Source organism: Ranitomeya variabilis, chromosome 4 (assembly GCF_051348905.1).
Source record: "Ranitomeya variabilis isolate aRanVar5 chromosome 4, aRanVar5.hap1, whole genome shotgun sequence".
Lineage (NCBI taxonomy): Eukaryota > Metazoa > Chordata > Amphibia > Anura > Dendrobatidae > Ranitomeya > Ranitomeya variabilis.
In genome coordinates this window covers 205224797-205250290 of record NC_135235.1, presented here as the reverse complement: position 1 = coordinate 205250290, position 25494 = coordinate 205224797, and the positions used below count along the sequence as shown (strand labels likewise).

The following is a 25494-nucleotide window of genomic DNA, read 5'->3' as shown; positions in this document are numbered from 1 at the left end:
TGACCCGCCAGAAGATGAAGGAAGTGTTGCAAGGCCAGTCGAATAGCACGGATCTACACGACGTTGATCGGTAGGTTCAATTCCTGAATTGACCAGCGGCCCTGAGCAGTGTGGTGGTGGAAGACTGCTCCCCAGCCCGAAAGACTGGCATCGGTAGTCACCACTAGCCAGTGAATGGGTAGAAATGCGAACGGACTCCGCACAGTCGTGGAAGGACGGACCTTTGATCAACAGGTCTTCCAGATAGGGCAGAACGATCACACCCCGAGAGTGCAGGATGGACATGACGGCCGCCATGACCTTTGTGAACACTCTGGGGGCAGTAGCAAGGCCGAAGAGCAGGGCTGTGAATTGGAAATGCTGGTCACGAATGGGAAAGCGCAGGTATCTCTGGTGAGGGGAAAAAATTGGAATGTGCAAGTAAGCATCTCGGATGTCGATTGAGGCCAAGAATTCCCATTCTTCCAGGGAAGTGATAACTGAACGCAGAGATTCCATGCGGAAATGACGGACCTTGACAAACTTGTTTAGAAGTTTGAGGTCTGGTATCGGTCTCACCTTTCCGTCCTTGAGACGACGAAAAGGTTTGAATAGAAACCCTGAAACCTTTTGCTTTCTGGGACAGGGACAATGACGCCATCGTGACGCAGTGCATCTATGGCCCGGGAGAAAGCCTTTGCGCTTGCCTCTGAAGAGAGAGGACGTGAGGTAAAGAAACATAAAGGGGGGTGCGCAGCAAAGTCGATTTTGTATCCAGACGACACCAGATCTCTGACCCACTCGTCGGAGACAACGGAAAGCCAGACCTGACGAAAGAAGTAGGCGTCCGCCTACCCTGCCGGTGTCGACCGGATAGCGCTGATAGTCAGCGAGAGGAAAATCTCTGGGACCTAGGACCTTTAGGCCTCGACTGTTTGGATTGGGACTTCCAATGCTGGTTAGGTCTGTACGAGACTTAAGTTCCTCCATCTCTTTGTGCAGAACGTCCTGAACCGGACAAAGTAGTGGTAGTGGCCCAGCTTGGAGTGGAACGAAAGGAACGGAGACAGAATTGTTGCTGTCTCCGAAAGGGACGTCTAAGTCTCTGTTGGGGAAGGAATTTACTCTTCCCTCCCGTAGCATACGAAATAAGCTGATCCAGCTTTTCTCCAAACAAGCGACCGCTTTGATAAAGAAGGGAGGTGAGAGACTTTTTTGATGCAGAATCCGCCTTCCACTCTCTGAGCCATAATGTCCTTCTGATAGTGATGGCATTGGCTGCTGACTGGGCAGCACAACCGGCAGCATCTAAGGATGCATGTACCAGGTAATCGCCTGCCCGGGAAATTTGGTTGGCAAAGTGCACTCCAGAGGAAGGTTACTGTTACGAAGAGAATTAGCTAAGGTTTCTAACCAGAAAACCATAGCCTCAGCTAACCATGCCGCAGCAAAGGATGGATAGAGAGCCGAACCTGTGGCCTCAAAAACAGAGAGGGCCAAGCTTTCTATTTGACGGTCCGTTTAGTTCTCTTAAAGGACACGGTCTGATCCGGAGCGGAGCCAGAATCCTCTTCAACCTTTAAAGCCTGGTTGACACCCTCAAACAGCGAATCCACAGTCTTCTGAAAATCTGGCGTATCCGGATCTAAGGAACCATCTGATTCACACTCAGATTCGCTTTCGCTACTAAACTCTGGAGAGGGAGAGCGAGAAACGGAGCTGTGAGGTGACAAGGCACGTGTCTGCTCAGGAGATGTGCTACTGATCCGTTTTCTAGGTGCCCGACGGCTTCTAGAGTGCTTTCGGCCCCTGCTAACCAACTGCTCCCGGCTTGGGGAGGTTCCGTCTACATCAGTCCTGCAAACGCTCCGGTCCCCGGAAGGATCACGGAGGGATTCAATCGCTTTGGCCAGCGAAGCCATGGATTGAGACAGTGACGAAGCCAACTCAGGGGGACTAGGTACACTGGGCTCGGTGGCGGCGGAAAACTCCTGAGCGCAGTTGGGGTCACAGGCATTGCAGAGCTCTGAGCCTTTGGAAACTCAGACTGACAGGAGGAGCATGAAGTAAAAAATATAGCCATAGTCTTGTTAGACTTGATGTACCCTTCTATGTGGCCCTATAATATTAGGGGCTGCTGAGAAAAAAAAAGGGGGTTACAGCAGGGAGGAGGATCCCAGAGGGATTCAATCTGTAAAATGCAGCGCTCCCTTACCCTGGTCTGTGTCCCCGCTCCTCCTGCGTTACTCCGACTACGTGGACCCTGCACGACACTAGCTGCCTCCGTCCTGATGGCAGATAGAGTGCGTGCTGAGGTGGTCTGAGGGGAGAAACGTGGCCCCTGAGATCTGAGAGGTGCTTCTCTTGCTGTGCATCATGTCATAGCGTGGGCGGAGTTAGGGCTTGCGGCCAAGAACAGGGCTGAAGCCGGGGACTAAATTGAAGGTTCCGATGCAGGAAGGGGCTGATGCGCGTCCCCGCAAGGAGAATGGGTCCCCCCTACCCAGCGCCACCCCAGACCACCTGAAAGGAGCCCTCCAGCCCCGGCACTTACCCGGAGAGGCTGCTGGATGGCAGGTAAGGCAGCTTGCTGAGGGGAAAAAAGCCTCAATCCACCATCCCTTTAGTAGGGAGGTGGAGAGGGACCGTCCGCCTCCTTGTACCATCCGCTTTAATAGTGGTGGTGCAATGGGAGCTGCTCGGATGCCACGAGGTGGGCCTCAGTACATCCAAGGGGTTAATCCCATAGGTTGGGCAGGGCTAAATGTCCGGCAATAGGCCTGGCTGCGGAAGAGAGTACATGGAGGCGACACTCCATGTGCTTGTCCGTTAAAGGTGTGGGGAGATCGGTGCCCTTGAAGGGATCCATTGCCCCTAAGAATCAGCTCAGGCGTGGCATCCCACCTTGCAGGAGAGGATACGGAGAGGCAACACTCTCCGTGCTCGCCTGTTGATGGTTCGGGGAGATCGGAGCCTTGAAAGGATCCATTGCCCTTTATCCACTGTAAAAAAATAAAATACTTAAAAATTGTAAAAATAAAATAATAAGGAGATTTTTGTGTACTCACCGTAAAATCCTTTTCTCCAAGCCAATCATTGGGGGACACAGGACCATGGGTGTTATGCTGCTGCCACTAGGAGGACACTAAGTAAACAGAGAAAGAATAGCTCCTCCCCTGCAGTATACACCCTCCAGCTGGCTCTCAGTGAACCAGATCGGTAACAAAGCAGTAGGAGCTTAATATTTAACAAGGATGAACTATGTCAAAAACCAAGTTAACTCAACAAAAACCAAAGCCAATAGGCTAACAGGGTGGGTGCTGTGTCCCCCAATGATTGGCTCGGAGAAAAGGATTTTACGGTGAGTACACAAAAATCTCCTTTTCTCCTACGCCTCATTGGGGGACACAGGACCATGGGACGTCCTAAAGCAGTCCCTGGGTGGGAAACAATTAACTGCAATTGCTACATGCACCCACAAGTTACAGATGCGGCACAGCCGCCTGCAAAATTCGTCTGCCGGCGGTCGCATCTGCCGAGGCCTGAGAGTGAATATGGTAACGTTTTGTAAAGGTATGCAGGCTGGACCAAGTCGCAGCCTTACAAACTTGTGCGGCCGAAGCTTGGTGCCGGATGGCCCAAGACGCACCCACTGACCGAGTGGAGTGAGCCTTAATCCCTGCTGGGACAGGAAGACTTCTGACTCGGTAGGACTCCTGAATAGCCGAACGGATCCATTTGGCTATTGTCGCCTTGGAAGCGGGAAACCCTTTCCTCGGTCCTTCCGGGAGCATGAATAGGGCTGCGAGATGTATCTCCTAAGAGCTCTCACTAAATCCAGTGTGTGAAGGGCCTTCTCGATGCGATGGACTGGTGCCGGACAGAGTGAGGGTAAGACAATCTCCTCATTGAGATGAAAAGAGGATACAACTTTCGGTAGAAAAGACAGGGATGTCCTCAAAACCACCTTATCCTGATGATAGGAATCAGGAACGGAACTTGAGAGGACAGAGCTGCCAGCTCGGAGAATCGTCTGATAGAGGTGATCGCAACTAGAAAAGCAACTTTCCATGAAAGGAGAGACAGGGAAACCTCCTGTAGAGGTTCGAAAGGAGCCTGTTGCAAAACTCCGAGGACCAGATTAAGATCCCATGGTTCCAACGGCATCCTATAGCGGGGCGCCCGATGGGAGACTCCCTGAATAAACGTCTTGACCTGTAATCTGTTGGCAATCCTGCGTTGAAAGAACAGACAGGGCTGAGATCTGCCCCTTGAGAGAACTAAGGGCGAGACCCGAGTCCAAACCCGTTTGTAAGAACTCGAGAATGGAAGGGATGGAAAAATGTAGAGGAGAATGTCCTCGGTCGCTACACCATGAAAAGAAAGTCTTCCAAGTGCGATGATAGATATGCATAGACGTAGGCTTTCTAGCGTTGATCATGGTAGCTATGACTTCTGGAGAGAAATCTGCCTGGGTCAGGACCCAGGACTCAACGGCCATGCCGTCAAACACAGGGCCTCTGAGTTCTGGTGGTAAAAGGGGCCTTGAGATAGCAGATCTGCGCGATTCGGTAATCGCCAGGGAACGTCGGTAACTAGCCCGGCGCGGCCAATCTGGCGCAATCAGGATTACCGGTACCCTCTCCGCTCTGATTTTCTTGATGACTCTCGGTAGGAGAGGAAGCGGGGGAAATATGTACGGAAGCTGAAAATGATGCCACGGGAGTACAAGAGCGTCTGCCCCAATGGCTGCCGGATCGTGGGACCGAGCCATGAAGTCGGGAACCTTGGAATTCAGCCGCGAGGCCATCAGATCCACGTCCGGGGTTCCCCAACGATAGCAGATCTGGTGGAAGATCTCCGGATGGAGAGACCACTCCCCGGAGTCGAGGCATTGTCGACTGAGGAAGTCTGCATCCCAATTGTCCACTCCCGGGATGTGAACCGCAGAGATCATTGAGCGGTTTTCCTCGGCCCATCGGAGGATGTGGCCTACCTCCGTCATGGCCGCCCTGCTGCGGGTTCCCCCTTGGCAGTTGATGTATGCCACTGCAGTGGCGTTGTCGGACTGAATCCTGATTGGGCGACCTGCTAGGAAGGGATGGAACTGGAGAAGTGCCAGCCTGATCGCCCGGATTTCCAAGATATTGATTGGAAGGCGTGATTCCTGGGGGGGACCAGCAGCCCTGAGCAGTGTTATGAAGGAACACCGCTCCCCAGCCTAGAAGACTGGCGTCTGTCGTCGCAACCAGCCAGTGTACTGGAAGAAAAGACTTCCCTTGATTCAGGGAGGATTTCAATGTCCACCACCAGAGAGACTGTCTGACTCGCTGGGGAAGGAGGAACCGACGGTCTAGGGAGAACGGGTTCCTGTGTTAAACAGCCAGGAGGGCATGAGGTAGAGGACGGAGGTGTAGTTGGGCAAATGGAACCGCCTCCATAGCTGCTACCATCCTGCCGAGGACTCTCATACTGAAGCGCAGAGAGTGAGAGCGAGGCTGAGAGAGCTTCTGAGCTTCTCGCTGTAAGACTGAGATCTTTTCCGGGGGAAGAAGAACCAACCCCCAGGACGAGTTGAGTATCATTCCTAGAAAGGAAATTCGCTGAGCCGGTACCGGGGAAGATTTTTTGAAGTTTATCTTCCAACCCAGGCGAGAAAGGGTATCTATTGTGATGGCCACGGCTTCCTTGCAGGAGCGGAAAGAGGGGCCTTTGATGAGGATATCGTCTAAATACGGGAGCGCCACCACTCCTCAGGTGTGGAGTATGGCCACGGCAGCCGCCATGACCTTGGTGAATACCCTGGGAGCGGTGGCGAGGCCGAAGGGCAGAGCAACGAATTGGAAGCGATCTTCCTGAACTGCGAAGCGAAGAAACCTTTGGTGAGAAGGTAAAATAGGAATGTGGAGGTATGCGTCTTGGATGTCTATAGACGCCAGGAACTCGCCTTTTTCCATGGAGGCGATGACAGAACGAAGCAATTCCATCCGGAACCGTCATACCCTGACGAACCTGTTCAGCAGTTTTAGGTCCAGTATGGGCCGTACTGTACCGTCCTTCTTTGGAACAATGAAGAGGTGTGAATAAAAACCTTGAAACCTTTCGCTTTGAGGGACCGGAATAATAACTCCGTCTTTTCTCAGAGAGCTTATAGCTTTGAAGAACTCTGATGCTTTTGCCCTGGGAGGAGAAGACAGGAAAAAACGGTTTGGAGGATGAGATAAGAGATCTATCTTGTATCCGGAGGACACTAGATAGCGGACCCACTCGTCGTGAACGACCGAGAGCCACGCGGCACTGAAGGAAAGCAGGCGGCCGCCTACTTTGAGGGTGTCCCCCGGATACCGCAGGGAGTCATTGTGTGGAAGGTCTGCCTGTTCTGGCGCCTCTGGATCCCGGCTGCCTTGGCCTGCCTCTCCATGAAGGGGAAGGCTTAAAAGAGGCCTGTGAACCTCTGTCTCCACGTTGTGCCCGGCCGGAACCGGGAGATGTGGAAGTAGAGGACCAGTTTGAGTTCTAAAGAAAAAAAAAAAAAATCGGGAACGAGCCTGTGGTTGCAGGTTCCGAAAGGGCCGAGAGGGTCTCTGTTGTGGAAGAAATTTACTCTTCCCTCCAGGGGCGTCAGAAATTAACTGGTCGAGCTTTTCGCCAAAAAGGCGACCGCTCTGATATGGGAGAGAAGTCAATGACTTTTTGGAAGTAGAATCCGCACGCCAGTCCCTGAGCCATAAGGACCTCCGGATGGTGATGGCATTTGCTGCTGCTTGAGAAGTGCAGTCAGCGGCATCCAGGGACGCGGTCACTACAAAATCTCCAGCTCTGGCTATCTGAGTAGCGAGGTCTGCTATCTCGAGGGGAAGAATGGTATCCAGTACTGCTGAAGACAAGACCTCAGCCCAGTGGGTCATAGCCATAGCCACCCACGTAGCGGCAAAAGATGGAAAGAGTGCGGCCGCTGAGGCTTCAAAGGCTGAACGCGCCATATTGTCGATCTGACGATCGGTTGGATTTTTGATAGAGGCGCCCTCCGAGGAGTATAAAACAGATTTGGTAGCCAGGCGCGATACCGGAGGATCTACTGGGGGAGATTGTGACCAATCTTTTCTTAGATCCTGGGCAAAGGGATATTTGGACTCCATGAGCTTCTGCCCTGTGAATCGTTTATCTGGACGGATCCTGTGAGATTCAACAATTTGCTTAAACTCGGGATGAGTGGCGAACACTGTGAGCTCGTTTGGTCCTCTTAAAGGACACGGCATGATCCGTTTTAGATAAGGGTTCCTCCTCAAGTCTCAAAGCCTTATTCACTGACTCAATTAGAGAGTCGAGAGTCCCCTGATCGTGATGAAATTCCTAATCTAGGGACGTATCAGAATCGTCCTCTGAAACAGGTTCTCTACTAGCCCCAATGGAAGGGGAGCGACAAATGGAGCTGCCAGAACCCGAATCCCGGTGATGGTCTGGGGATATGGCATGAGTCCTGTTCCTGGAAGAGTGAGAGCTCCTTGGCAAGGTACGACCCCTGGAGTACGAGGGGTTCTGACCATCGGAAGCGTCGTCCGTATTAGTGCCCTGGTTAGAGGAAGGGTCTCGGAACGAGTCTAACGCTTTTGCCAGGGATGCCATAGACCGGGTAAGGGAGGTAGCCCACTCAGGGGGACTAGGCTCACTGGGTTCAGTATCAGCAACAGGTGGTTCCTGAGCTGTCACCGGTTCACAAGCTGTGCATAATGCAGTATTGTGACTACGGGGTAATGATACCTTACAAGAGGTACATGCAGCGAAAAATACAGTGTGGGTTTTCCCAGACTTTTTGTGAGGCTTTGGTTGAGACATAGTAAAGCCTGGAGGAAAGCGCTTACTAGCAGGGGAAGGGTTAAGCTATGTGCCTGCAGCTTACCCAGGTCCTGGGTCTTGAGTCCCCAGGGCAGGTCCGCAGTGTAGGCAGAGAAAAACGCTAGTCCTTAGGGCTGTGATAGGAAATGCTGGAGCAGTGCTGCAACATCAGGGCTGTGGGTGTCCCAAGATGGCCACCGAGACCAGGAAGTGGGAGCTCATCACAGGGAACGAGAAGCGCCAGAAAAAGTGGGCAGGGCTAACTGCCGGTGGGCGTGGCCAAAACTCCAACCTGTATTGAGGGAAATTTTATTTATTTTTTTTCTCTGCGGTTGCAGCCTGCAGCGCAGCGACCGCTATTAGCGCCATCATTAGCTGCACTCCTTCGTGGGGTTACCGCACTAAGGACCACCCACGGACACAGTCTTAAGGTGCGGGACTCCCGTACCCCGGGGACCAGTACCCCCCAGCGCCTCGGCCCCCGCAGTGTACTCACGGTAGATGCGGTGGGCCAGTGCTCAATCCACCGTCGCCATAGTCAGGGAGGGGGTGGAGAGCTTCTGCCACCATGCGTCATCCGCTATATCAGTGGTGATGCAGTGGGGGGCTGCACGGACGCCATATATATCATGTCCGGCTATGCACCTGGCTCCAAGAGAGGTAGATGGAGGGCTACTCCATGTGGTCGCCTGCTATGGAGGGGGGAGGTTGGAACGCGAAGGAACCGTCGCCCGTAAGGCGAGCTCAGGGCTGGCATCCAACGTTGCAGGAAAGGATACGGGAGGAACGCTCCACGTGCTTGCCTGTTGATGGTTCGGGGGAGATCGGAGCCTAGAAAGGATCCGTCGCCCCCATTCGCTCCGTTAACCCCTTCACCCCCAAGGGTGGTTTGCATGTTATGGACCGGGCCAATTTTTACAATTCTGACCACTGTCCCTTTATGAGGTTACTGTATAACTCTGGAACGCTTCAACGGATCCCGGTGATTCTGACACTGTTTTCTCGTGACATATTGTACTTCATGATAGTGGTAAAATTTATTTGATATTACATGCGTTTATTTGTGAAAAAAACGGAAATTTGGCGAAAATTTTAAAAATTTTGCAATTTTCCAACTTTGAATTTTTATGCAATTAAATCACAGAGATATGTCACACAAAATACTTAATAAGTAACATTTCCCACATGTCTACTTTACATCAGCACAATTTTGGAACCAAATTTTTTTTTTTGTTAGGGAGTTATAAGGGTTAAAATTTGACCAGCAATTTCTCATTTTCACAACACCATTTTTTTTTAGGGACCACATCTCATTTGAAGTCATTTTGAGGGGGTCTATATGATAGAAAATACCCAAGTGTGACACCATTCTAAAAACTGCACCCCTCAAGGTGCTCAAAACCACATTCAAGAAGTTTATTAACCCTTAAGGTGTTTCACAGGAATTTTTGGAATGTTTAAATAAAAATGAGCATTTTACTTTTTTTTCACACAAAATTTACTTCAGCTCCAATTTGTTTTTGTTTTACCAAGGGTAACAGGAGAAAATGGACCCCAAAATATGTTGTACAATTTGTCCTGAGTACGCCGATACCCCATATGTGGGGGTAAACCACTGTTTGGGGCACATGACAGAGCTCGGAAGCGAAGGAGCGCCATTTGACTTTTCAATGCAAAATTGACTGGAATTGAGATGGGACGCCATGTTGCGTTTGGAGAGCCCCTGATATGCCTAAACATTGAAACCCCCCACAAGTGACACCATTTTGGAAAGTAGACCCCCTAAGGAGCTTATCTAGAGGTGTGGTGAGCACTTTGACTCACCAAGTGCTTCACAGAAGTTTATAATGCAGAACTGTAAAAATAAAAAATCATATTTTTTCACAAAAATGATCTTTTCGCCTTCAATATTTTATTTTTCCAAGGGTAAGAGAAGAAATTGGACCCCAAAAGTTGTTGTACAATTTGTCCTGAGTACGCCGATACCCCATATGTGGGGGTAAACCACTGTTTGGGTGCATGGGAGAGCTCGGAAGGGAAGGAGCGCCGTTTGACTTTTCAATGCAAGATTGACGGGAATTGAGATGGGACCCCATGTTGCGTTTGGAGAGCCACTGATGTGCCTAAACATTGAAACCCCCCCACAAGTGACACCATTTTGGAAAGTAGACCCCCTAAGGAACTTATCTAGAGGTGTAGTGAGCACTTTGACCCACCAACTGCTTCACAGAAGTTTATAATGCAGAGCCGTAAAAATAAAACAAACATTTTTTTCCCACAAAAATTATTTTTTCGCCCCCAGTTTTGTATTTTTCCGAGGGTAACAGGAGAAATTGGACCCCAAAAGTTGTTGTCCAATTTGTCCTGAGTACGCTGATACCCCATATGTGGGAAGGAACCACTGTTTGGGGGCATGGGAGGGCTCGGAAGGGATGGAGCGCCATTTTGAATGCAGACTTAGATGGAATGGTCTGCAGGCGTCACATTGCGTTTGCAGAGCCCTAATGTACCTAAACAGTAAAAAAAAAACACAAGTGACACCATTTTGGAAAGTAGAGCCCCTAAGCAACTCATCTAGATGTGTTGTGAGAGTTTTGAACCCTCAAGTGTTTCACTACAGTTTATAACGCATAGCCGTGAAAATAAAAAAAAAAAAATTTCCCCCCAAAATTATTTTTTAGCCCCCAGTTTTGTATTTTCCCAAGAGTAACAGGAGAAATTGGACCCCAAAAGTTGTTGTCCAATTTGTCTTGAGTACGCTGATACCCCATATGTGGAGGGGAACCACTGTTTGGGCGCATGGGAGGGCTCGAAAGGGAAGGAGCGCCATTTGGAATGCAGACTTAGATGGAATGGTCTGCAGGCGTCACATTGCGTTTGCAGAGGCCCTAATGTACCTAAACAGTAGAAACCCCCCACAAGTGACACCATTTTGGAAAGTAGACCCCCTAAGGAACTCATCTAGATGTGTTGTGAGAGCTTTGAACCCCCAATTGTTTCACTACAGTTTATAACGCAGAGCCATGCAAATAAAAAATATTTTTTTTTCCACAAAAATTATTTTTTAGCCCCCAGTTTTGTATTTTCCCAAGGGTAACAGGAGAAATTGGACCCCAAAAGTTGTTCTCCAATGTGTTCCGAGTACGCTGATACCCCATATGTTGGGGTAAACCCGTTTGGGCGCACGGGAGAGCTCGGAAGGGAAGGAGCACTGTTTTACTTTTTCAACACAGAATTGGCTGAAATTGAGATCGGACGCCATGTCGCGTTTGGAGAGCCCCTGATGTGCCTAAACAATGGAAACCCCCCAATTATAACTGAAACCCTAATCCAAACACACCCCTAACCCTAATCCCAACGGTAACCCTAACCACACCCCTAACCCTGACATACCCCTAACCCTAATCCCAACCCTATTCCCAACCGTAGATGTAATCCAAACCCTAACCCTAACTTTAGCCCCAACCCTAACCCTAACTTTAGCCCCAACCCTAACTGTAGCCTTAACCCTATCCCTAGCCCCAACCCTAACCCTAGCCCCAACCTAACCCTAGCCCCAACCCTAGCCCCAACCCTAAACCTAGCCCCAACCCTAACGGTAAAATGGAAATAAATACATTTTTTAAATGTTTTTATTTTTCCCTAACTAAGGGGGTGATGAAGGGGGGTTTGATTTACTTTTATAGCGGGTTTTTTAGCGGATTTTTATGATTGGCAGCTGTCACACACTGAAAGAAGCTTTTTATTGCAAAAAATATTTTTTGCGTTACCACATTTTGAGAGCTATAATTTTTCCATATTTGAGTCCACAGAGTCATGTGAGGTCTTGTTTTTTGCGGAACGAGTTGACGTTTTTATTGGTAACATGCTCGGGCACGGGAGATTTTTTGATCGCTTTTTATTCCGATTTTTGTGAGGCAGAATTACCAAAAACCAGCTATTCAAGAATTTCTTTTGGGGGAGGCGTTTATACCGTTCCGCGTTGGGTAAAATTGATAAAGCAGTTTTATTCTTCGGGTCAGTATGATTACAGCGATACCTCATTTCTATCATTTTTTTTATGTTTTGGCGCTTTTATACGATAAAAACTATTTTATAGAAAAAATAATTATTTTGGCATCGCTTTATTCTGAGGACTATAACTTTTTTATTTTTTCGCTGATGATGCTGTATGGCGGCTCGTTTTTTGCGGGACAAGATGACGTTTGCAGCGGTACCATGGTTATTTATCTCTGTCTTTTTGATCGCGTGTTATTCTACTTTTTGTTCGGCGGTATGAGAATAAAGCGTTGTTTTTAGCCTCGTTTTTTTTTTTTTTTTTTTTACGGTGTTCACTGAAGGGGTTAACTAGTGATATAGTTTTATAGGTGGGGTCGTTACGGACGCGGCGATACTAAATATGTGTACTTTTATTGTTTGATTTTTTTTATTTAGATAAAGGAATGTATTTATGGGAATAATTTTTTTTTTTTTTTTTTCTTTATTTAGGAATTTTTTTTTCTTTTTTTTTACACATGTGGGAATTTTTTTTTTTTACTTTTTTACTTTGTCCCAGGGGGGGACATTACAGATCGGTGATCTGACAGTGTGCACAGCACTCTGTCAGATCACCGATCTCACTTACAGCCGTGCAGGCTGCAGCTTTCATCTGCAGCCTGCACGGCATCCGGAAGTAATCCCTGCAGGACCCGGATGCAGCCCCGCGGCCATTTTGGATCCGGGGCCTGCAGGGATAGGAGGTAGGAGACCCTCGCAGCAACGCGATCACATCGCGTTGCTCCGGGGGTCTCAGGGAAGCCCGCAGGGAGCCCCCTCCCTGTGCGATGCTTCCCTGTACCGCCGGCACACCGCGATCATGTTTGATCGCGGTGTGCCGGGGGTTAATGTGCCGGGGGCGGTCCGTGACCGCTCCTGGCACATAGTGCCGGATGTCAGCTGCGATAGGCAGCTGACACCCGGCCGCGATCGGCCACGCTCCCCCCGTGAGCGCGGCCGATCGTGCTGGACGTACTATTCCGTCCTTGGGAATTAGGGCCCACCCCACATGGACGGAATAGTACGTCCAATGGCAGAAAGGGGTTAAAGAAAAAAAATAGAACAAAAAAATCAAAAATTAAAATAAAAACGGTGGGGTCTGAAACAGACCCAAGTGCCTCCTACAGACACTAAGCAAGAACTGGTTCACTTGGAGCCAGCAGGAGGGTGTATACTGCAGGGAGGAGCTATTCTTTCTGTGTTTACTTAGTGTCCTAGTGGTGGTAGCAGCATAACACCCATGGTCCTGTGTCCCCCAATGAGGCGTAGGAGAAAAAGAGTTTTTGGTCTGAATAGCAGACCCGTCTGTGTGCCTCCTACAGACACTAAGCAAGAACTGGTTCTCTGGGAGACAGCACGAGGGTATATACTGCAGAGGAGGAGCTAACTTTTTTGTGTTAACTTAGTGTCAGCCTCCTGGTGGCAGCAGCATACACCCACGGTCTGTGACTCCCAATGAGGGGAAGGAGAACACACTAACGTGACATCATCACATAAGAACACAGCCTAGGAATAAATACAAAACACTCAAACTTTTGCATGTGACAATTCTATTGACACTTAAAAGGCGTTTTGTTACTTTGGAACGCCCGTTCACCAGCTGCAGTTTGCTTAACACACACACAAAAAAACACAACAACCCAAACTGGTCTTTACCCACTGTTCCCAGGTCCAACACAGTCTCATCTGCTGTTTCCAATGTGTTGTTGTCTGCAGCGGCGATGCCCATGCGACAACGCCGGCCGCAGCCAATCAGTGAGCTTAGTGGATCTAAGCAGCTCATGACATCAACACAGGCAGAGTCGCGGAGTTGAGCAATTGGCTGCAGCGCTGTCAACGTGACGCTATCGCCGCAGCCAATGACGTCAATCGTGGTCTAAGTGTGTCAGTAGTCCAGCGAAGCGATTAGAAAGCTTCACATCACACAGTGCCTACTCCAGATTAGTAGAATGGCAGAAGATACTCACAGGCTGCTGGCTGAGCAGTAGGTTTCGGAGCTGGGGGTTGGCACCGGGGTTTTGGGGTCTCAGCATTGCTCCTGCTGAGTTCTGTGGCTGTCCGGGGGCTTGCACTGTAGCTTGGGTCCCCTGCTGAGGCGCTTGGTTGGGACCCTGCGTTGCCTGCTGTTGCTGCATTCTGATCTGTAACTGAAGTCCTGCAGTCAGTGAGGACGCCTAAGCGCATGTTCACACACAGTTTTCTTTTCCATAATAAGCAGCGTATTGGCACGCAGAGGAAATGCAATAAGTGCGACATTACAGAGGAAGCTCACCAGATTCTGCGATCTCTGCTGCTCGTCCATCATGGTTACCTGGCTGACAGATGGCATGCCTTGCGTTACCTGCTGCCCGGGCATCTGTAATATGATAAACATGTCACAATGTGCACGGTTAGCGATGCGGTGTTATAGACCGGCGCGCACACAGCGAGACGCGTAGGGACGGATTTACCTGCTGTGGTACAGCCTGTGTCACAGGCAGAGGAACGGGCTGCTTGGATAAGAAGGACTGGGGGTTGGCCTGAGCGGACCCAGCACCCATAGACTGAGCTGCCCCCATCTAAAAGAACAAGGGACACTTTAAGGTGGCCATATTGAAAATTCAATTTCGTAAAACTCTCCAAAGTCCAATTATTGCGGTTGTGATGCGGACACTAAGCGCATGTTCACACGTGGCATATTTGGTGCAAATTCCACGCATGACCATGATGTCCGCCGTCTCCAGGATGCAAAGCTGAAATCATAATCGGAGCCAAATTGAGATGAGAATGAAATGAGAACATTTGTCGTGGGAGCGCAAGTCATTTTTGAGGTTGGGGGGGAATTCCTGTATTAACAAGGTGGGGGTCACTGGGTTAAGACTGATCGCCAGCGCCTCCTTACACTGCGGTTCTGCATCTGCACTTGCTTGTGGTTGGTGATCACTTGTCGGATGCCGTTGACAAAGCCGCTCTGATCGTACGGGATCAACCCCATGAAGATCTTCTTTTTGGAGGAGTACAGCAGCATGAGAACCCGGACTTCGCATGGAGTGGTGTGCGGAAAGTGTACGCAGCCGGCCTACAACAGCAAGAATTAAAAAAGGTCAACTCCAGAAGATGCAGAAGGAATATAGCTGTAAGACATGTAGGAGCCCATAATGTGACTTACAAAGCCGTTACCCATGATCCGATAGAGTCCCTTAAGAGATTCCAGATCTTTGTTGGTAAAGTGGAATTGCACCATGCGAGAGTTCCTGAATAAGGGTCCTAAGGTGGTCTGCAACAAAATAAATGAGGTTCTTGTTATATTTTTAGGGCCACTTACGTCCCAGCCCAAGTTGGTCATACATATTAGGCTACTTTCACAGGTTTTTGCCGTCAGGTACAATCCGTCGAATGTTGAAAAAGACGGATCTGTCGCAGATTGTGAAAAACTGATGCGACTAGCATATCCAGATAATTGGATTAAAAAAAAAAAAAAATTGGAGCATGCTCAGTTTTAAAAAAACGGAATCCGGCGCCGGAATCCGTCATTTTCCGCATCCGGCACCTTCTGGCTCCTATAGGTTTCCATTCTAGCAAAAAGCCGGAAGCTTCCGGCTTTTTCGACAGAGACAAAAAACGTTACTGTGTAAGTTTTTTCCAGACGCCGGAAATGACATTTTTGCCATATCCGGCAAAAACCGGATGAAACGTAAGGTCATCCGGCGCAATCCGACGCTAATACAAGTCTATGGGAAAAAAACGGATCCGGCGGCATCTTTTGACGGATCCAGTTTTTTCAAAATTTGCCGGATTGAGCCTGACGGCGAAAGACGGATGTGTGAAAGTAGCCTTAGATAGCTGTTGGACGATCAATTGTTCGGCTGACAGCTCCCTCCCCCAATTCCCCCATACACAGGAATGCTCCTGTGGTTTCTATTAGAGTGCTGCTGCCTAATCTTCTCGTGAAACAAAAGCTATGGACACCAAAATTCAACAATCCGGATCCCTCTCCTCCCCATCATCTGTCAGGGGAAGAGTTGAGAAGCCTGCCCACCCATACATTAATACATTAGATTGTCAGATGATTCTGCCAAAATAGACTTATCTAATGTGTTTGACCTGTGACCACATCAAAAGTGGCTAATTTTTGCTCTTAATTTTATTCCCCCTGTTCCCTTGATTACTCATTTTTTTTCTCTTTTAAAATCCGCTCTACGATTCCAGAGATATGGGCCTATTTATTGCTAAGATTTTCTGTCTGGATCCTCTGGGGCGTGTCTTAAGGCTGCTCTGCATAATTACCCTGTGAGCCATGCCCCCTTGTAAAGATTAGAAAAATTAGCACAGAATAAAAACACTCCTATCTCTGGAACCATATAATGGATTTTGAAAAAACAAAAACCAGAATAATCAGGGGAGCAGCGGGAATAAAATAAGAGCAGAGAATGGACACTCATAACCTGGTGACAGCTCCTCGCTAAAGAAGCAGTCAACTGCTCTGATGGCCATAACATATGACCAAACATGGATAGTCACATATATATTAAAGACGATTATATACCAATAATTGCTGGGGGATCAGCTGCATTATTAACTTCTGTGGCCACTGATCCGTTTTCCTGCAATGAAAAAAAAAACAACAAAAAAAAAAAACAATAAAACAAGTTGAACTTTATTTTTTTGTGAAATTCTGTGTATATTTCATTAATCTCTGAACACAATTAACATTGGATTTTTATATTTACCATTCAATCTATTTCTCATTGAAAACTTGTGTTCGCCTCCAACAGACAAAATCCTAGGACTGCCCTAGCTAGCGTCCAAGGAGAGGTAATACCCCACCAGACATTGGGGTTTTTTTTAACCTATTGTCAAGCAAGGCATAAACCCACGACAAGCACAATTACATAAAAATATGTGATCATAATACATTACTGTGTCGCTTCCCTATCCGGTTACAAGTGGACACAATTCCTGACACATGAACATGAGCAGCGTCGTTTATGAGAATACAAGGCCCTTTTTTTTCCTAAGCTTTAAGTTTCTAGTACCAAAACTGCAAGTAGTGACCAAAACTAGCCAGACACCATTTACTTTATTTTAAGGTCTGGAAAAAAGTTGGAAAAAAAAAACCACAGTTGAGCTAATGAAGTAATACCTATAGGCACTTACAGATTTTCCCCGGGGTTGACGTAGACTTGACATGGAAGGGAACGAGTGAGCTTGGCGTTGGTGTCCACGGACGGTGGCTTAGGCTTCTATGCGGAAAGAAAGATCGACTTATATCAAAACCATCCACTCTAAAGTGTCCTCATATTAAGCCTCTGGCAGGACATAACTCACCTCCTGCCACTCCAGCACACCGCTCCACGCCAGCATTTTATTGGCCACAGACTGCTGTGTATTGGCCAGTTGTGCGGTGCCAAGCTGCGGTGCGTTTGCTTGTTGGGCTGGTAAACCGGGTGGCACTCCTGTGCCGGGCTACAAGAAAATGAAAAAGTAGTATACAGACAGTAAATAATTGTGATCTATACGCAAGATAGAATGAAGGGTCATTCCTATCTTGTAAAGCGAGTGGTTAGATTGCTAGAACCCCCCGCCAATACTGAGAATAAAGGAAACAAGTAAGGCAGGAAAAAACAGGGGACTCTAGTATGCCCCCCATACGGCAGTTATAACTGGATGGTGGTGGACTAGGAAGGAGAAAAGGTTAGGGCCAAGGATTAGCTTGTGTGAAGTGCAGAGCCATCGATTGTGATGTACCATGGGCTGAGGGACGGGCTGCTGCTGAGCGCTCTGCTGCGCCATCATTCCCTGGGAGGGTCCTGTGGTTACAGTGGAGACCAAACTTGGCTGGGGAGACGACGTTAGTAAAGAAGCTGAAGAGGTGACCATCTTGGACGCTTGTCCTTGAGGCATTGCTTGAGATGGTGGTTGGTTGAATGGTGGGCCGACAGGCGGTGTAGACTGCAGGGCTCCGAGTCCAGGAACTGAAAGAGAAAAATACAAATCAAAGAACCAAGATGAGAAAATGCACAATGCAGAGTGAAAGTAGCCCGGGATATGGAACTAAAACAAAAGAGGGGAACGACAGTGAGAAAGGACACTGGCGATATCTGTGACCAAAGAACAAGATGGCTCTGCAAAGATAAAGCCCTTTGGCACCTAAGAGACTAATGCACACTGGGGCAGTACAAAGAGTACGCCTAGACTAATGCACACTGGGGCAGTACAAAGAGTACGCCTAGACTAATGCACACTGGGACAGTACATAGAGTACGCCTAGACTAATGCACACTGGGGCAGTACAAAGAGTACGCCTAGACTAATGCACACTGGGGCAGTACAAAGAGTACGCCTAGACTAATGCACACTGGGGCAGTACAAAGAGTACGCCTAGACTAATGCACACTGGGGAAGTACATAGAGTACGCCTAGACTAATGCACACTGGGGCAGTACAAAGAGTACGCCTAGACTAATGCACACTGGGGAAGTACATAGAGTACGCCTAGACTAATGCACACTGGGGCAGTACAAAGAGTACGCCTAGACTAATGCACACTGGGGTAGTACATAGAGTACGCCTAGACTAATGCACACTGGGGCAGTACAAAGAGTACGCCTAGACTAATGCACACTGGGGCAGTACAAAGAGTACGCCTAGACTAATGCACACTGGGGCAGTACTGGGAAGAGCTGATCGTTGGGGTCCCGGGTGTCGCACTCCCATCTCTCAGATATTGATGACTTACGGTATCCTAATTATAGGACATCAATGGAAAAGTCCCAGAAACCCCTTTATCTCCACACTGTACAGTCTTGCACGTCGATGGACGAGGAGCAGCGAGAGACACTTACACCGACTTTGGATATTATTCTTCTGGATCTTGGCAGCCTCGACTGCTGACTGTGCCGCGAGCTGTGCGGGGGTCAGGGTGCTGTTCTGAGACGGATGCTGTAATGATAAAGTCATCACATTTGAGACCCAGGTATCGGAATAAAAGCCATAGCCTCCATCTAATACCAAAATATTGTACCGCCATGGCTTCAAAATACAACATTTAATATTTCAACGTACCATGTATGGAGCCTGCACTTGTGGGAGCGGGTGCGGAGGGGCACTCGGAAGCTGGGATTGTACCACGGGGAGCTGCGGCTGGGGTAGAGGTTGCTTTAATGGAACAATACCGGGCGTTGAGGATGCTCCTCCAACTGTAAAAGGAAGCACAAAAGGTAACTGCAACAGGCATGACCAACAACATTAGATATTCACCGGTTTAACGGCCCATCGGCCAGGATGGAGAGCAGCTAATAAGGGCCATGGAGGGCCCGGCCTGTCCATATATTACACAGCTGGCCATGAATTTGTATTACATCCCCAATAAGTCACTTCCAATATTATTGAAGGGTTTAAGAAGTGAGACACAAGACTATCAACGAAACCACAGAAAGGCTTATTTTCCTATGATATGTCTGCAAAAATGATACACTATTTACCGGTAATCTGATTTTCCGAAACCCACGACAGCACCGTAAAAAAGGGTACTGTTGTGGGGATGGGAAAAATTAATACAAATCATAGGAAGTGTTGCATTAACCTGGAAGGACCATCCCTCTGATTAGTATCATGTGTCGAGGGTCCTGACTGTAGTCCTTGGGCTGTGGCTCCATCATACTTCCTACCGGCATGGCTTTCTCAAAAAGTGTCCTCAGAGCTGGCAGCTTCCGCGGAGAGATGATGGAGAAATGGATTCCTCTCTGGTGAGAAAATCAAACATTAAAAAACGGACATTTCCCCCCTCCATTATTAGTATTTACATGTTTTGGGTTTTTTTTCGATCATTTTTAACCACTACAAAAGCAAAGACTATGTACCTCCCCGATCTTCTGGACCAGGTTCTCCGTCGTGTACCCGGAGTAGGTCGTGCTCTCCACGGCAGGAAGCAAGTATGGAGGAGAGTTGCAGATCAGGATGCAAACCTTGTGAGTCTGCCCGCTGTCAGAGACAAATCGATACGTTATTGGCAATGCAGCGGCGACCGCACATATAAACACTCTGACTGTAGCTAAATGCAATGTGTAGTAGCCGCTGCTGAGTGCTGCAGAACGCCTACTATTCATGAAGATGCAGCGCCCCGCAGCCGCCGATACACACAGAATCAAGCCGCACTTCTATTAATTTACATCTAGCGTCTGCCAGAGCCAATACCACCTGATCGTCGGTGGGTGCCGGACCCACAGAAGAACGATACTGATGACCAGGATAGGCTCATGACCAACTCTGAATACCATTCCATCAAAATCCAAGAATTACCCTTAGAAAACTGAACTTTGCTAGGGATATCTAGAATTCCTCGATTCCGGATGCCTCACCCAACTTTTCCAGGCCCTGGAAGAAGAGTCATGGGAGAGGTGCAGCAACCTGAACTATATTAGTAACTTACTGTGTACAGCTCACTTCTCCAGGCTGGACAACCCCTTTAATAGTGTAGATTAGATTTTTACTATAAAGGGTTTGTCTCAGTGCAAAGCACAACTGATCTCGCTTTTTGGTTTTTCCAATGATTATCCCGAGGGATAGCAGACTATGTAGTCCGTTCATTACAAACAACTGTCTGAAACGAGTCACTTACATCTGTTCTCTCATCTTCTTGAAGTCGTCGAAGAGTTGCAGCGCCGTGCTGAGTCCTTCGGCGATGAGGCTGCAGCTTTCACCACCACCTCCCATAAACCTGAAAAGAAAAAGACAGAAGACTGTCCTTAACCTTTGAACAAGATGGTCCTGGTGCAGTGCCGGGAGAAAGAGAGGCTCGGGAGAAATTAAAAAAAAAAAAAAGCAGAGGCTCGGGAGTGTGATACAAATGAGACAAGAATGTCTGAATGTATGTGTAGATAGTGATTTCACGTATCTATTGCCATTAACTGAGTAAAACAAGACAAAATGGAAGCGGGAAAGTGCCCTCAGAGTGACCTAGTTGTATTGTATGAGGAGATGTGGCATAAACAGCTATGTACACATGCGCAGCGGCATTCTTGTAGTGTGAGGAAAATATTCTCAAGGGTGAACAACAAGATAAGCATGGAATTTGTACAATAACAGCTCGTGATCTGTAAAATAATAAGTTATATGAGAAAAATGCCAGTACGCATGACGAAACTGAATCCAGTTTTAAGTGTGTAAAACAGGACGGCATCTAGGTGGGGGTAGGGACATTCCAGGAGACTTTATGGACGCATAACTTCTGTGATGATGTGTTACCGAATGTTTCCTTCTCATCAGTCGAGTCCCCCGACAGGGAAGTGATGTTACAATATTTGGTAATTATATAGATGCTTACTTTCTCTATTATATAGATGATGATTATGATCATGTAATGTTAGGCTAGCGCTGTTATAATTCATGTGCCTGTAGTACATATATCAAATCATAGTTTAAATTGTTGATTATTAAACTTTATTTCATTATTAATAAAATATAAATTGTTTTACCGAAATAGAGACCTAGTAGTCTTCTTGCCTAATTAGTATATTAGTGAGCGCTACGTAAGTAAGGGGTTTTCCCCTCCCAGAGTGAAAACTCGGTAAGACAGGGAGAAATAATAAAAAAAAAAAAACAGAGGCGCGGGAGAAACAGAGGCGCGGGGATGAAGCCTGGAAGACTCCTAAATTTATGGGATTAATAAGACAAAGACTTACATAATGCTGTCCAGCCACTGAACAAACTCATAGGCACTGCTGGTGGGTGCGTGACACTGGACGTACGACTCTGGAGCACAGTCCACCGTATTGAAGACCACAAGACTGTATTGTGTGCCGCCATACTGGAACACAAGACAAGACCAGTGAGTACAGGTGGATATCAGCATATGGAGGACTGCTGATTCATGGTAGACCAAGTGTGTAAGAACTCACATCTCCTCCAAAGTCAGTTTCAGCTGGGGGGCCGCCATTAAAATATCTGGGGGAAAGAAAAAATAATAATATGAGCGTGAAGTTTCAAACCTTGTTGACCCCTTTTTGGCCGAGCAGTGGTCTTCAAACTGCACCTCTCAAGCTGATGAGAAGCTATAAGTTGGAGACCGCTGTCCGAGTCTACATCCGCAGCTTTCACATTTGTGGCTTCCGACTGAAGTCGTGAAAAAGTGACACTGCTGCACCGGAGCTCGGATGGCGTCTGTCCGCCTTCATTATAGTGAAGGGCTTTCTAGGGATTGAGGGGGGTCCTGTTACGGTTTCTCAAGGTTTCAGACAGAAGCCACAAACAGGTGGAAAATGTAACACAGCGGCAGTGCACAACGCTGCACCCGACCTTTTTATAGTGAATGAATAAAGCGGCGTTTCAGCGACCAACCTGCAGCGTCATTAGTTAATGAGGATTACAGCGTCACGTTCTGCCCAGCCGGTCACCCCCACCCATAAGGAATTATTACCGATCCTGTGGATAGGTGACAACTTGCTTTAACCAGACAACCCCTCTAAATTATCAGCCGCAGGTTCCCTTTGCTGAATCCTGACATCCCAAAAGTGCACGCAGTTGACTCGCAGGAGACGCTGTGACAATACAGAATGTAACTTACTCTATCGCGGGGAGAAGATAATGTTTCCTCAAAGACTCGAAGTAAGGTCCTAAGTTAGCTGTCCCTTCTATAACAAAGACGACGTCAGATACTATGCCTCCATTTCCCTGGGTGGAAGCGTCCATCTCTGGAACTGTCCTCTAGGAGACAAAACATCAGGATTTGTTATAAGTGTCAGACCGGATGCCGGCTTCAAGATGGCACATTTCAACGGAGGACTGATTTATCTTGAAGGGGTTGTCCGGCCTTAGGGTTCAAGTCTGTAGACCCTTTATGTAACTGCAAGCCTGTCAGTGGCGGAAGCAGATGGGCACGTGACTATCAGTATGTGATTTTCATACATGCGGTCACATGCAGACTAGTCGTGCGCGACCTCGTTCAATACAAGTGAATTGACAAGTCTAGTCGGAATGTGGCTGAAAAATTCTGACTACGAAAATTGTGCATAGTGAGGATTCACAAAACTTGAGCCCCAAAGCCGGACAACCCCTTTAATCCCTAACGAGACATAGAGAAGAATAACAAAGGATGAAACTGATCGATTGGGGTCTTAGTAGGAGGACCACCTTATTGACCAGCAATAACTTCTTGCATTGGTCAAGCACAATTTAAAAAGGTCTTTGCTGGCAGCAATGGATTTGTGTATTCCTCAGATGTGTCCGATTACTAATCAGCTGTTACTCGCCCTCCAGGGGGTCCAGCTCTTCACCGCCATGAGAGCTCTGGTGATTATGTGCAGGCTGCAGCGGTAACGTCACCGAGTCCAGCGACTGTCTGCAGCATGTTGACGTCACCACTATCACTACAAGAGTGACAACAATGCAGTGACGGACCTGGGGAGGACGAGTAACAACTGATTCTAATATTTAACACAGCGACGACAAATTAGTACAAAAAGATTAGAGGGGGGAAAAATCCCTAAACAGTACCCCTCCCCCTCTGTATATTTTCCCTATTGGAGTACATGGACATCGCAGAGCGGGGTCTTCAGCACAGGACTTCTCACTATGGGCCAATAGGAGGGGACAATAAAAAAAGCACTTGTTGAGAGTTTCTGACTCTTTCCAGAGATCAGGAAAGTACTTAGAAATCGAAATGCTAAAAGTTAGAAGAATTGCAGAAAGTTATAAATGCAGCTTTAATTGCAGAAAATCCCTTTAAATAGACCATTCAAGGAAAATCCCTTTAAGTATACCATTCATGGAAAATCCCATTAAATATACCATTCATGGGAAAATCCCATTAAATATACCATTCATGGGGAAATCCCATTAAATATACCATTCATGGGGAAATCCCATTAAATATACCATTCATGGGAAAATCCCATTAAATATACCATTCATGGGAAAATTCTCATTAAATATACCATTCATTGAAAAATCCCTTTAAAAATAGCATTCATTGAAAAATCCCTTTAAAAATAGCATTCATTGAAAAATCCCTTTAAAATAGCATTCATTGAAAAAACCCTTTAAAAATAGCATTCATTGAAAAATCCCTTTAAAAACAGCATTCATTGAAAAATCCCTTTAAATATACCATTCATGGAAAATTCCTTTAAATATACCATTCATTGAAAAGTCCCTTTAAATATACTATTCATTGAAAAGTCCCTTTAAATATACCATTCATGGAAAATTCCTTTAAATATACCATTCATGGAAAATTCCTTTAAATATACCATTCATGAAAAATCCATTTAAATATACAATCTATGGAAAATCCTTTTAATTATAGAATTTACTCATGCAGCATCCCTTTAAATATACCATTTATTGGTGGAAAATCCCTTTAATTTGCCCGCAAAATGTAAATGCACCTAAAATTCATATGTTATACATGGTAACCCAGACATATAAGTAAACTGTTTAGAGCTGTGAATAATCTATAAAACCCAACCACTGCAGCTAAATAAGCAAAGCATGCTGGGCATTGTAGTTCTCCAGAGGCTGCGCACACACTACAGGAGGTTCCCTTACCTTTCTATAGCAGCCCAGTCTCGCACACTCAGACCCTCCCAAAAATGTGCCCGTAGAGATTCCCTACGGGGGAGGGTGTGCCCCCTATACCGGGGCACGGGGTCCAGGAGATGCTGTGCCCCGAACTTCCGAATCCCGGAAGCTCCCAACCTCCACACCAGCGAGACGCCGGCGCAGAGCGGCTATGACGTCACCGCTCTGCGCACACAGGCAGTACGGCAGTACGCTCCTCGTCTGGGATCGATTAGTGCTGTCTGCCATCGCTTATGCTTGGTTGTCTCTTTGGTGCCATCTAGAGGTACGAGGTGATATTACACTTTCAGTACAGCCAGTACAGGATTATTAGCAAATTGCTAAATGTGCTGAAAGGAGAAAAATCTCCATAACTCCTGCTCTGATTTACAAAACCAAATGATACAAGTATCTAACAACGATTTAAATTGTTTTAGTATTATAAACATAATCATTAACCCCATAGTCACCTTAAAGGGGTTTTGTCATCTCTTTGGGGACAATTTTACATTATCTTTCTTCAATGCGTGTATTTTTTTTAGCTAACAATCAATTTTGCAATAGGGTTTCACTAAAAAGATTGCTTTCTACAGCCTCTGCGTTGCGCTGTTTAATGCTGGCTGCAGAATGAGCTAACTGAAAATTTGTCAGTGAGCTCCTTTAAACTGTTTTTCTTCTGAGCTCCTGTCAACTGATTTATGAGCACTGACCACATCAAAGATGAATGTACAGGGAAACAAAGAGCCTGTAAAAGCCAAACAGTGCAAACGCGTTAATGAAGCACAGTTGCAGAAATTATTTTTAGCCCCAAATACATGCATTTATGTAAAAAAAATCACAAGAGATGAACAACCACTTTAATGACCACCATTTTATTTTGTAATTTTTTCCTCTCCTGTTTGGAACACCCATAATTGTTTTTCCCCCAAAAAAAGTGGCTGTACCAGACTTTGTTTTATGTGGGACAAATGGTATTATTTTTCACTAGTGTGTTGGTGTAGATATAAATGACTACGTCATCTATATAATTTTTCTTTGCAGCACATAAAAATAGATTTTTTTCCATTTTTCTTTTCTTTTCACGTTTCACATTGTAGCAGCCCCTGC

The 25494-nt window shown here is 47.1% G+C and overlaps 1 protein-coding gene across 2 annotated transcripts in view; it reads right to left on the bottom strand.

The window, feature by feature from the left end:
• MED25 (mediator complex subunit 25) overlaps positions 1-24617 on the bottom strand; it is a 29529-nt gene extending 4912 nt beyond the window's left edge. Inside the window, exons 1-18 of one of the 2 annotated variants that reach the window (XM_077259731.1) lie at positions 24376-24617; positions 22394-22533; positions 21729-21774; positions 21513-21637; positions 20450-20548; positions 19692-19812; positions 19415-19574; positions 18895-19028; positions 18675-18771; positions 17578-17804; positions 17158-17295; positions 16987-17072; positions 16376-16433; positions 14999-15106; positions 14732-14908; positions 14301-14408; positions 14123-14206; positions 13818-13997 (exon numbers count right to left, since the gene is read on the bottom strand). In XM_077259731.1, the coding sequence (XP_077115846.1) occupies positions 13818-13997; positions 14123-14206; positions 14301-14408; positions 14732-14908; positions 14999-15106; positions 16376-16433; positions 16987-17072; positions 17158-17295; positions 17578-17804; positions 18675-18771; positions 18895-19028; positions 19415-19574; positions 19692-19812; positions 20450-20548; positions 21513-21637; positions 21729-21774; positions 22394-22518 (2073 nt within the window). In that variant the 5' untranslated portion in view covers positions 22519-22533; positions 24376-24617. The remainder of the gene's footprint in view (positions 1-13817; positions 13998-14122; positions 14207-14300; positions 14409-14731; positions 14909-14998; positions 15107-16375; positions 16434-16986; positions 17073-17157; positions 17296-17577; positions 17805-18674; positions 18772-18894; positions 19029-19414; positions 19575-19691; positions 19813-20449; positions 20549-21512; positions 21638-21728; positions 21775-22393; positions 22534-24375) is intronic. The other variant, XM_077259732.1, reaches the window with a different exon arrangement.
• Between the last annotated feature and the right edge of the window lie 877 nt (positions 24618-25494).